Source organism: Formica exsecta, unplaced genomic scaffold (assembly GCF_003651465.1).
Source record: "Formica exsecta isolate Colony F162 unplaced genomic scaffold, ASM365146v1 scaffold2, whole genome shotgun sequence".
Classification (NCBI taxonomy): Eukaryota; Metazoa; Arthropoda; class Insecta; order Hymenoptera; family Formicidae; genus Formica; species Formica exsecta.
The window spans coordinates 2,844,878-2,858,242 of record NW_021849297.1 but is presented as its reverse complement, the minus strand read 5'-3'; the positions used below and the strand labels follow the sequence as shown (position 1 = coordinate 2,858,242).

General features: G+C 36.8%; 2 protein-coding genes across 2 annotated transcripts in view; both read left to right on the top strand.

Annotated features, from left to right (window-relative positions):
- The window catches only part of LOC115234503, a 79,225-nt gene extending 77,832 nt beyond the window's left edge, over positions 1-1,393 (top strand). Inside the window, exon 2 of the mRNA XM_029805637.1 lies at positions 1,223-1,393. Within this exon, the coding sequence (XP_029661497.1) occupies positions 1,223-1,393 (171 nt within the window). The remainder of the gene's footprint in view (positions 1-1,222) is intronic.
- A 220-nt stretch (positions 1,394-1,613) lies between these two features.
- Positions 1,614-13,365, top strand: part of LOC115234499 — a 148,297-nt gene continuing 136,545 nt past the window's right edge. The window contains exons 1-2 of the mRNA XM_029805631.1: positions 1,614-1,900; positions 2,676-3,321. Of these exons, the coding sequence (XP_029661491.1) occupies positions 1,614-1,900; positions 2,676-3,321 (933 nt within the window). The remainder of the gene's footprint in view (positions 1,901-2,675; positions 3,322-13,365) is intronic.

The following is a 13,365-nucleotide window of genomic DNA, read 5'->3' as shown; positions in this document are numbered from 1 at the left end:
AGAGAGAGAGAGATTAATAAAACAAAAATTTTAATGCCAGGATTTTATTTTTCATCAATGCATTTATTTATATAATGTATGTTACATTGACGTTGCACAAAACACAAATTTTATGCACGTATATGTACATATAGATATATATGTTCGGCTTATAGCGCCGTGAAGTAATTTTGCTATCATATAGCAGAATTACTGCACCACCTGCTAATGACAGATTCTTGAGATCATTTGGAGACGATTTTTCCTCAGCGAAAATATCGAGAGAGGTCATTATTTTTTGCAAGTTTCCCATTTTTTCCATCATATATCTTTGTAACTAAGTCTTAAATTAAAATTCTCTCTCTCTATTAAAGTAAACTATATCTGAAATTAACTAAAGAATGTAGTTTTAACTCTTTATAAAGTTTAGTTTGCAAAAAACCCTTCTTTTTGAATCGCTTATAACACGGAAATTATTGATGCCTCGATATTTTCGCTGAGGAAAAATCGTCTCCAAACGATGTCAAGAATCTGTCAATAGTAGATGGTGCGATAATTCTGGGATAGCTTGTATAAAATTAATTAAAAATATAATGAATTGTTATATTTGTAAATCAGATTTAATAGGAATCAATTTTTTATAAATATATCATTAAAATCAAAGCTGCAATATGTGAGATACATATAAACTGCGTATTTGTAAGCAAAATTTTGTAATTATAATTATTGAATATGCAATTTCAAATTATTATAATTTTGAATAAATATTTCATACTACATTGAATAGGCTGATTGTGTTAGGTATTTGACTAGAAATGTTTATGAATATCCTAAATTAAATGTTTAAATTTTAGCATAATATTATGAATATTAGAATAAATGGTTACATTTGCGTAGCACGTAGTGAGTCAAATGAAATATGGTTGTAATTGGTGCGCCAGATGCAGTTACGGGAAATTGGTGATGAGTTTGCACGTTTCGCAAACTGAGTCCAGTAATGTTAGAAGGGAAATACCGGCATTGTATCATATGTTTGTACAAAATTTTCTATTATCGAAATTCAGATATAATTTCTCTCTTCGCCTAATATCTCTTCGTATAAATATCTCATAACATAGTTAGTTTCAACTCATTCTTTTCCTGTGATTTTCCCGCTTTCCTTTACGAATCATCCTGCAAAAGGTCTGCAACGACATGAAATTATTCTGTCTGTGCGTTACAATGGAGCGAAATCAATTTTCAGTGTCTCGAATCTCCTCGACAAATTATTATTCGCCTCCAATTCGAAGAAGACACACACTGGAGCATCGTATCGACCGTTACCGCTCGTCTACCATTAATTCCAGCGATTAGCAACCAAAGAAACACTTGCAAACGCACAAAAACAGCGGGAGGGATGAAGGGTCGGCCTTGAAGAGTACGTCGGGCCTGCCAGGGCCTGCCGGAAGAGGCGAACAAGAGGAACCGACTGCCGGGAGGGTCGTCACCCCCTCTTAAAAAAAGGGGTCGAGGCCTGGCACCAGATCAAAAGCTCGGTCACAATAGGTTGCCTGCAAAGTTCTGGTTCCAGGGGGTCGGAGGCGGAGGAGGAGGGTGGTGGCGTCGAGGGCAGCGACGGGGGAGGCGGCACGAGTATGTGCTGCGTCCTTCAGGGTGCCGAGAGAGTGTTTCCCTCCGCCGGCAACGGGGGGAAACACGGGACGGGAACGGGGAGCGGTAAGGGCGCCGGTGGCACCCCCGTAGGCACCCAGGATCTACCCCTCGAATCGCTCTGGGCGGCCGGCCTGGACGAGGGGATGGGGTTTCCGCAGAGGTGCTCCTACGCGAATCAGCACACTACCCTCGTCGCGACCTCTGCTACGAACCACACGTCTCCCGCGAACCCCGATGATCTCTGGAGAGAGAGAAACCTCCCTCATAGGTATATACAGTTATGCACGTAATTGATCGATGTTTTTAATTTTGTGAGATTCTTTAATGAAAAGAGGAGAAAAAAGATAGCATATAGAAATAAATTTATATATATATATATTTCTGAATAATTGATAATTGATATTAATAATTTTTGAAACTCTCGATCAATTTTGTGAGTCACTGTACCTGTCAAAAGTCCCTTGTTTCTGTATCACATACGCTATTAATTCTTCATTACCGTTTAGATGTTCAATCTCTCGAGTGTTGCTGACAGAGAATTTTAAAAAATTTTTCGTTTCGAAGAAACTTCGTGAAAGTTTGCACAGTTTAAAAGTTATACATAAGTTTAGAACCAATATTCGGGATATAGAAATTTATTTTATTTCTTTTTTCTTATCGACCTCACAAGTCGTAACAAATATCTAAGGAAGAAAATTGCCCTGCAATTTATTTTTCTGAATCTTCTGAAATTAGTCTAGGTTAATATGAAATTCTTAGTTTGCCTTTTTATACCTATTAATTTGTATTTACTTTTTCTTTGCATTTTTCTTTTAACAAAAACTTAATTTCCGATTCAACTACAAATTCGAATTAAACTCATCAAAAAGATATTTAATTACTAGAAATTTCTCTCGTTATCAGTCTTTCATTTCTTTTTAAAAGCATAGTTATAAACAGCGAGCATATTTTTGTAACCGATCTTGAAGATACAAACATTTTCCCTCTCTCTCACTACCCGCCGTATCAACATACGGCGATTATAAAAAGACTCGCTCGCACAGAACGCCCACGACCTCCACGGGGATCGGTTCCTCGATCACGGATGAGATATGGACGTCGGCAAACGAGCGGCGCTTCTGCCGCACGTCGACCACTTCGACCGGCATCGGCTCGTCCTTGAATCTACACGAGAACAATCGTTCGCTGGAGTCGCGCGACGGCGACTTTTACTCCACGGATATCGAGGATTCCAAGGACACGTCCTATCGAAGATATTATCCGACCACACCGACCACCTCCGGTCTGGGTTCGTCCTCGGACCGGCAATCCGTAGAGACGCAGTGCGGTTCCCGGGATCTGCCGGATCATCTCTGGGCGGCCGCGATGGAGGACGGTTTTTCGCGCTTCAACGCCATGAAGTCCCTGCAGACGATCACGCGTCAACCCCGTCCGAATCACGATTGGGTAAAGACCGAACGGATCTCCAGATTCACCAAGCATCGCACGATCAGCCAGTCGCCGCAGCGCGAACAAGAGATCTGGACGTCTAAGCTGAATGAGAGCGCCGTGGTCTCCGGTTACGCCACGCAAAGAAATCCGCACAAGTGTCACCATCAGGCACGCAGAAGCTTCTCCACATCGATCGTCGCAGACCTCGCCATCACGCCGGACGGGTCTCAGCAGAGCCTCGGCAGCGGCGAGTTTCTGGTGAGTCTTGGTGTCTTTTCGGTGTCGTGTCCTGTGGTAGTCTCTTAACGTGTAGTTTCTTACAATTAATATTTAATATACATTTAAAGGGTGGAGTTCCGAATAGGTGAACCCTCCGATTTTTTTGAAACTACGCCGTTTTTAGTCTTTAATATCGATTTTCTCGAAAACTTTCAGTTTCACGCAAAAAATTTATAGAACATAAATAATGTATTTTTTTAAGAACTGCAACCTTTATTTGAAACATTTTTTTGTTACATCAATATTTATTAAAATAATGTCTAAAAAGTTATATTTTTTCAGTTTTTTTGTTTTGACCTTGAAAATGACCTTGTCGCAAATTTTCATTATCACATTTGTAATCAGCGTTAAAAAATACAAAAAATAGTGTAGTTTCAAAAAAATCGGAGGGTTCACCTATTCGGAACTTTATCCCATTTAAATTTAAAAAAATTAAAATGCGCGAGTACGTTAAAATTATGATGTACGTTATTTTTAACAATTAAATAACACGTGTTGTTATAAACAGAGCGAAAAATACACTTTTTTATACAGAATTGAAAATATATAACGCTCGTAAAGCATAGCTGCGAGTTACGGTTTTTTTTTGAAAGAACGGTAAACATTCTTTTAGATTCCAGAAATAGCTCGGTTATTAAATTCGCGTTACCATTATTATTACTACAATTGTGTTACGAAATACTTACGCCAACCGCGAACTTAATATTGCCCAGCGTTTACGCGTAGAGTATTTTTTTTTTCGCGAGAATGATTTTGCGCTTTATTCTGTCGCATGGACAATCTTTTTGCAATCGATTGTAAAAATACGTCATTAATAGAGGAGGTAAAATTACAATCTGTTATCCTCTCGGTATGCGTTCTTTAACCTCGATTATTATAATCAATCCGGGCATTCGAACAAATATTTTCGATCGAAGAAGCGGGCGATCGACACACAATAACTCAACCCTTTCTTCTTGTTTGTATTATATAAAGGAATTTAACCTATTGACTTATCGCCGAGTTTTGGATTATCTCGCGGCGAAGTCGCGGGGACTCGTCGCGAAGTTTATTCGTCGTTTTCTTTTTATCACGATGATGTCTTTGAGAAGAGGCTTTGACGCGAACTCACGGGACTGTAAACTAAATTTATCGCCGCGTTGTGGTTTGTGTACACTTTAAGGCGGGTTACCGACTTTCTCCTCTCTTGACCTATCCTCCCGGAAATTCTCCGCGATAATTGAATTGAATATACATCACGGCGCGAGTCACACACAGAGTGAGAGACTGTTCCTTGAAATAGGAGCGGGACAATGCAATATTGACAATGATATCGCATCTTCTAAACAAAATCTTCTAAATAAGATAAGAAGTTATGGTATATTTATTAATTTTTACAATTATTATAAAATTAAACAATTTCACAAATTGTATTTTTATCGAAAAATTTTAGGATTGAATTGAGATAAATTATTATTTTGCATCAAAATATTTGACTACTAATTATTATTTTTTAATAATCTTTTTTTTAATGTTACAATAAGATTTTGCCAAGAATGTTCAACCTAAAATATAGTAATCGAAGGCTGAGGATTGATAAACATTTTTTATGCAACTTAACTATTAATTAGTTTGGAATATAATATAAAAATAATATTTTATCATAACGTTAGATTTATCAATTTTATTAATACCGTTTGTACGCGTTTGTTGGCATCTTTCCAGTTTGTATAAATAAAATCCACGTTCGCCAAATATAAACAAAACACGAAAGCGCGGCGTCCGCTCGTGCGACAACAAAGTTGACAGAAATTATTAAAACAGCACAAGCATTGCTTGTGCAGAAAGTTGAAGCATGCTGAATCTCGGGAGATCGCCAGAGGATAGATGATAAAAATTTTAAGTCCCACTTTTCACGGGTATTCATATATGTCAAAAGATTTACGGACAATAGCTTTTATATAAATATATATATATATATATTTGATTTATTGAATTGGGCATTTTTAATCTTTTCCCTTTTAACCTAAAAAAGACCGACAAATACGCATGCATCCAATACTTTCCACGAGAGGATCATCATATCGTCGGTCGCAGGTGTCGTTGCGACCGAATCGATTGGACGCGACCCATGTCGTAAAAAGGCCGGCTCGTAAAACTGCGACAGAGGGAGGATGCCATGCTGGGATACATCCAGCTGGTCACATTGACGTGTCCTCCGGACTTGGCCGCGCGAGAAGCACAAGCGAACCTTGACATTTCTCGCGCGGAGATCACGAAGAAGAAGAAGACCGGCCACGAGAGTTCGTCGAGAGCGCGAGAGCATCCGAGGAAGATCCGTGCGGTTCCGGTTACCATGAGAACCTTATAATCGCCTACTCACGGCGAAAGCCGAAGAGAGGAGTGCCGAAGAGGGACAGGAGGAGAGGGAGGAGGAGGTGGAAGACGGCCGAAGGCAGAAGCGAAATGCCTACTTACGACACAACCGCGATCCCCCTCGTAAACATCGGACGGCTCCTGGGAATCCGCGAGCGGCGAGAACAAGGATACCAGGTGCAGCGGTACCGATAACGACCGCCAATCGACCGCGGGAGGCGACGCGTGACGCCGCTACATTGTGACGGGAGAGGAGGAGGAGAGGGGGAGATGGGGAGGAGAGGATCTCAAGCATTCTCGTCAATTTTTGCCGCCGCCGCGGATCGCGGATCCGGCATAATTGCCTCAAACTTTACGGATAATTGAACGTACGGACGCGCGTCGAGACACGCGTTATTAATTACGGACGCGCGATCGCGGCGTTGTGCCCGTGCGCTCGCGCTGCTAATGATGCCGACGACTGCGGATGAAATTAAACCCTCGAGAGCTGATAGCGGACATTGATTGGTGAGCTACGATGATCTGCAGATTGTATGGCAGCCTTCAAAAAGCCAACTTTTGTCGCGTTTGCCTTGTCCATGGGAGAATCGAGAATCGTTGATAGAAATAGAATAATTAAAGCAAAATTATATTCGAATTTTTTGGAATTATATAGAGAATAATATAATAACATTATTTTTACATTATAATTGCATTATAAATAAATTATTATTTTTTGCTATTGATTCTTCATTATTACATTTCTATGATGTTTACGGACAATAGCTTTTATATAAATATATATATATATATATATTTGATTTATTGAATTGGGACTTATATGATTTTATTTAAAGAGGATAATTTCTCAATGATTAATTAATGCTCTTTTATAGAGTTTAATTTAAATTTCTATTAAATTTCTGTTAAATTTGTTATAGCGACGTAAGTATTACAAATAGAAAATAATATAATGATATCTCTTAGCTATAAAATTACATCGTATAATCTTCTTTACTACTGATAATATCACACATAAAATATCTTTTATCCGAAAATGGAGAAGTTAAATTCTCGGAGTCTCTTGGAAAAAGTGCTCCATCGCGCGAATTTCCCCTCACAGCACATCGCTAATACTTTAACTGCTACGTTATGGGCTACTTATATTAATCAAACATTTTATAGCAATATTTTAACAGTTTTGTGAATGCGCATTTTCTATGCCTACAATTGTGGTTGGATAATTATGAATTTATTATATATACATACATGTATGGGGGGTATTTCATTTCGACGCGCGAAAATAATTATTGTCTCATCACGCGGTACGTCACGTGCGACAAAGTGACAAGTCGGATGTTCATCGCGCGTGATGAACAAAAGAACGACTCTCGTCAAGCTAGCTAGATGTTTACTGTATCGCGTATGTACATATAACATCAAAAACGTAACAAAACGACTTGTCCTGAAATCTGTCCGGGAAACGATGTACGACGAGATGCGGGACATAAAAGTGCCATTCCACTTCGGGATATTAGAGTCGGATATTGCGGTATATCTTTTTTTCATCGTGGTCCACGATCTCTTTTAAAAATGAAGGAGTTTTATCATCCTCGTGTCACGTGACTTGCGGCTGTTTCCCTTCCTACCGGATAATTCTTACTGTCAGGGGATGCATCATTAATTTCCTCGCTCCAGAAAGTAGCGCTGCTAAGTTGGAGTACGGTAATTGATTCGGATAACGAAATTTGTTATAGCCGCTAACTCTTAGTTTTGAAAATTGAAAATTTTATTTCTTAAAGAATAATATTACATACACAAAAGGAGAGAGAGAGAGGGAAATGAAAAGAAAATGAGAGAACTTTCTTTATAAAAAATATTATTTTGATTTCTCATAAAAATACATATAAAACCAAACATCGTATTATAAGTATTGTAATATAAATATCGTTGTATAAGAGATAATCATAAGTTTAATTAAATACAATTTACATGCTATTAGCTATAAAATAAATTAAACTATAAACATTGAATAAGCAAACATATATTGTATAAGAAACAATTTATAAGTATACACGCGCACTTATTATTGGATTTTTTAAACGCATAAAGATTTTATTTCTTTTTTCTCTCTCTCTCTCTCTCTCTCTCTCTCTCTCTGTCTCTGTCTGTATCTGCCTCGACACTCTGAGTCACTCTCCTTAATTAGTTGTCTCTTTCGGTGTGTCGTCTTGGAATTTTGCATCTCGCAAATAAACGCAAAGCAACTCGTCTATATTTACACACGGGGAGGAGAAAGAGGAAAGAGTTGGTCATGTGATTTCCACGTGTAATTCTTGGCAACTAGCAAGAAGGACAATCCAATTAAAATCAAAAGAGTCTTTTGCACACAACCCGATACCATCCCGGATTGCTAACTTCTTTCACTTAAATGTTTTTATCTTTTTTTTTTCCGTGACGGAAACTCCGCAACGCGACGGTCTTTAAGCGGCATCTTTCGACGCGTAATTGATCGTGGTCGACGGTTACGACGAGCCATTAAATGTTCAGAAAGTTCCTCTTTGCACCTATCATACAGACATTTTGATTAAAAAGTACGAAAATAAAAAATATTTCAAACATGGAAACTTAAAATTAATTTCGATTTTCTTTCTTAAGTTGAATCAGTGACAATTTCTATCTATTATTTCTAAATGTCATCTATTGAATCTTTTTAATATTTAACATTACGTACATTGTAGTAATTATCATATTGAGAATCATGAGAGAAAGCTATAAGAGATGATTAAGAAGGATAGTTTTGCGGAACAATTTAACATCGCATTGTCACTTTGCAATTGAGTCGAAATTTTCCCTCGTATTATGCCGCCTTCTATCTTTGTCGGCGCTCAAAAGCGCGAGTAAAACGAAGATTCAGAGCTCGCAATATAATTTGCAATACACGAGACGCTTGTCATCGTGCAAATCGCACGCGCGTTTCTCCCTTGGTGCTCGAGCGCAAGCACAAGACGATCCAATTAAACTCCCCCGTGAGTTGGCGGAGATGATCCTTTAATCGGCGATATACATGTGTCAAGTGCAGAGAGCACGGAGAGCGCCGACTGACGAAATGGCATAAATCGATTCCAATGCCAGTACCACACGAAAGTCGAGAGACTTCGCTTGCTCGCTCGCCCGCTCGCTCGTTCGCAGTCGCAAGGCGACTTTGATGAGGTCCGCGCGTAATTATCCGCCGATTAATGGACGGCATACTACTGACGGGGTAATCCCAAGCGGGGATTTACTCCAGTAATTACGTTCGCTACTTCGACGGCTTAATGAGGAATATACGTATGTATTTGTGACTTGATCCGAGCTCGAACTGGGATCACATCTTTCACGTATAAGGCGCGATTCCTGACTCGGCATTACTAACACCATTGTTTTTTTTTTCGCACGGAGAAAAAGATTCTTTTCTATTAGATAGAATAAATCGTATAAATGTAGAATATATATATATATATATATATATATGTCTCGACAAACGACAGTAAAAGTTAACGAGGCGCATTAAACCTCAAAAAGAAAATCTTCTATTTATTTTTCTTATATATAGATATCACGAACATATTATATTATATGCGAATACTGATAGAGTTCAATAATTTTAAAAATTTCTAAAAAATTAAAATTCTGTTATACACGAAGAACAAATGATTCTTTAATTTTTGGGCGACATTTATACTATTAATTATACATTATATGAATAATAGCTCTTTTAGAATAATACATTTTTATTAATTAGAGTTTATGAACAATTTTAATTTCTATTAGTGTATTTTTTATTTATATAAAAGGTTTTCATTTTTAGAATAAATTATGATAAGACAATGTTATTTATCTTAGAAAATTATTTCAAACAATTCGCTTGATAAGCGAAGTCCAGAATTAAGCGTTCGAATTAAGTCGTTCAATCGTTGGAAGCTATTCTTCTCTGCAAACTAACTCCCGAGAGGGATTTTAAAAGGAATCGATTCAACTATGGTATATTGATGTCAACGATGGTATATTGATGGCGTTATCGTAACAAAGCTAGTAAAATTTTTTGCTATAGTTCGTTAAAACGACAGAATATAATAATATTCAGAATAATAATATTCTCACAATTTGTTAAATTTTATATTATTGTAAATTATATTTATTAACAATATCTAATTTGAACGCGATATCTAAAACTTTTCTTCAGTCATCTTCTTTCTCCGTTCATTTTTTCTATTTAACGAAAGGGTAATGAATATATTACTTAGAATTTCTAAAGATAAATTAAAGAAATAAAATTAGTAATTAAAAAGAAAAAATATATTTTTGTAATAAAACATATATTCTATTATATATGTATTACAAAACAATTTTAATAAAATGAGCAAATAATAGCATTAATAATAGTATTTGTTGGACCACGGTGTAAAGTTCTAGATAAAAAAAAAATACTTTTTATTAAAGAAATTTGCAAAACATTGAGATAATGGTTTACTAATATTGTAAATGTAAAACTTAGAAAAAATATTACACTTATCTTTTGCAAACTAAAACTATGAGCCGTATTTGCAAGTATCTATATTAAAAGAAGATTTTAAAAGCAGTATCCGCTTTACTAAAAGCTCGTATGTCTCACATAGCGCAGAATAACCGAGACACTTTGAATCTCGTTTGTTAGTCGACGCTAATATCGCGTTGTGTTGCAAGGAGGGTTGTTAGAGCCGGGTATATACGCGTATAATATATATGTACGTAAAGTGTGACGCGAGAATGCCAATTTTACTCGGGCCAGAATAACCATCCACCTTTGAGTGGCAATTTCACAAAGGTGCAGTTAATTCTAGAAAATTCGTAATTTTAAAATTCGTATATAACAGAGTCGTTGATGAGAGAATCGCGATAATTTTATTCGAATTGAATATGTTATGAACTGCGATTACGTTATCGCTTTGTCCACGTATATCAATGGGAATGTAAAGCTCACCGTGAACAATTTCTGACTATTGTATTGCAGGAGCTTTGTAGTACATTGCTACGCCATATGGCGTGCAATAATAATGGTTCTCATTACAATAATAATATCGTAATAATATCATAATTTCCGACCTCAAAATAAATGTTAACGCGATTTAACGTTTCCACAAACCTTAATCTCGTCAAGGCACCATTATATCGAGAAAATTATACATATATGCGCATAGTTGATAGTAATAATAACCATAATATTAATACTAATAAGTCAACATTATAATAATACCTTATAATAATAACAATAATAATAACAATAAATAATGGTTTTTATATATTTTTTAAATAGAAGTATATATATATTTAATGATTCGTAATTTTAAAATTCGTATATAACAGAGTCGTTGATGAGAGAATCGCGATAATTTTATTCGAAAATTTCGACTAAATTAAAATACAAAATTTAATGATCTGATTACTACTGCGGTCATCTATCAAAAAGAGAGAGAGAGAGAGAGAGAGAATATTAAAATTAAAATATTGAAATCGCGTTAAAATTCATCGAGAAATCTCAATCCGTTCTAGGGGCAAAGATCCGTAGATAAAACGTCTATCGAGCACCGACGAAAAGTGGTTGGTCGAATAGTGAGAATTTACTTTCGTTAGCGGCGTTTTCACACCGGCACGAGAGAGTAAAAAAAAAAAAAAAAAAAACGAAGGGCAGACAGCCGAGGAGAAGCACAGCCGGATCTCGGCTCTTGATTACTTGACGAGAACGGCACTGGTTCTCGAATCGATAATCGGCACATCGCCGCCGCAATTCTCCGCAAACTAAAATGATAATGTTCCCGTGGGAAATCCATTTTTTCGCGGGTGCAGATCGAGGATTGAGGCGGTGCGCGGATTGCAGGAGCACACCTGCCAAGGAGAAGAAAAAGAACACGAACCGCCGATACATGATCGAATTTTACGCTAGTCTGTTTTCTGAAATCATTTTTAAAAGTTCCGAGTGTTTCTTTTCAAATCATCAAATTTTTTCAGTTCTGGAGAGGTCGATGTTTTTTCATAATTAAATTTGCGTTATCCGGTTTTGCAATGTTGGCGTTTAAGAACGGCGTTTAAAGAGGCTTTTAAGAAAAGATGTAAAAAATTTATAGAAGAAACGGCTTTAATCGCAACGTCGCGCATAAATTTTTACCGATTACGTTCGAAACGAATGGCTGGAGTGCTATTAGTGTTTAAACCAGAACTTATATAATGTAGGAAGATGTAAAAATTAATTTATGCACGTATACTATTATTATTATTATTAACGTTTTTACAATTTTCACATTACAGTCGAGCGATCTTATTTTGAAATACAATATTTTATTCATTCTGTATTAAAACTTAATTAATAGAACGTTTCAGCACTTGCGAATGACATTTTTATTCTTTTATATTGGCCAGAATATTAAAATAAAAGATATTCCATTTACGATATGCCATAAAAAATATCTGAAGCTTAAAATAGTTAGTAAATGTGGAATAATTTTATTTAAAATTGCGAAAACATGGAGGAAATTTTTCAATTTACCTATCTAATTAAAATTATTATTTTTAAAAATCACACATAACGTTTATATATAAAAAATATGAATTTCTGATTCTAGACATATATGAGGACGCACAATATGCAGCTAGAAGGCGAGATGAACATATATATCCTCTGATTTATTACTTAGGACATGTTTGAGATAAGGCGAGGTATACGTTACATTAATTACTAGTTCCTTCGATCAGTCGCCGTTCACCGAACCACCTGTTGTGTTGAAGCACTGATCATGCATGGCCGCTGTCAGTGCATGCATACTCTGTCGAGTGCATCGATAACGACTATGATTGTCATTGCTCGAGATTCCTCTCAAATTAATGGGCGGTCATTAATAGAATTTGTAGACAATATTCGCGACGCATCAAGACATGTTTCTTTATCTGCAACCGCAAATTTCGAGCTAAATTGGATCAAACGAGTGACATAATCGAGACGAAATATGTATTTTGGCATCTATGTAATTTTTAGATTTACGGTCTTTTTCTTTTCTTAGAGAGATAAATACTAAATTAGAGCAAAAGAAAAGCGGTAGATTATTCGTTTGACGCATGAAACAAATAATTCTCGTAACTCTCGCAGTATGTAATTTTACGCGTTGTGATTTAACATTTCGCGCTCTGATTTTTATTAAGTTGTCATTCTGTGATCGAGAGCCACGGATTTTAATACGGCGGCCATTTCTCGGCGAGCGAATATATTCGTGGATTATCGGGAGGTATGATCGTGCTGTCAGAGCCTCGAACTTCCGGTGTCCGGGATTCTACCGGATCAAGATACGACAGCTGACAATGCGGATGAAAACGTTGATTGGCATCGGCGCCTCTCCCGCGCTCGATCCGATCTGATAAAGAGTGGACGCGTGCGTACGTACGGTGTCCGTGCTCGCGTTGAATCAATTGAGTACCTGCCCGGAATTGATTTCGGTTTAATTGCCAGCGCAGTTGAGGGCGCGAATCACGTTGCACGTTATTTCGTTCTCTTTTTTTTCGGCTGGAAAAATCACTTTGATTGTCATCGATGTTGCGAACTATAGTCTTCTTCATGCGTCGAAAACGGAAGATCGCTTAGAAATCTAAATAGCCGTAATTATACATAATTAATAATTATAT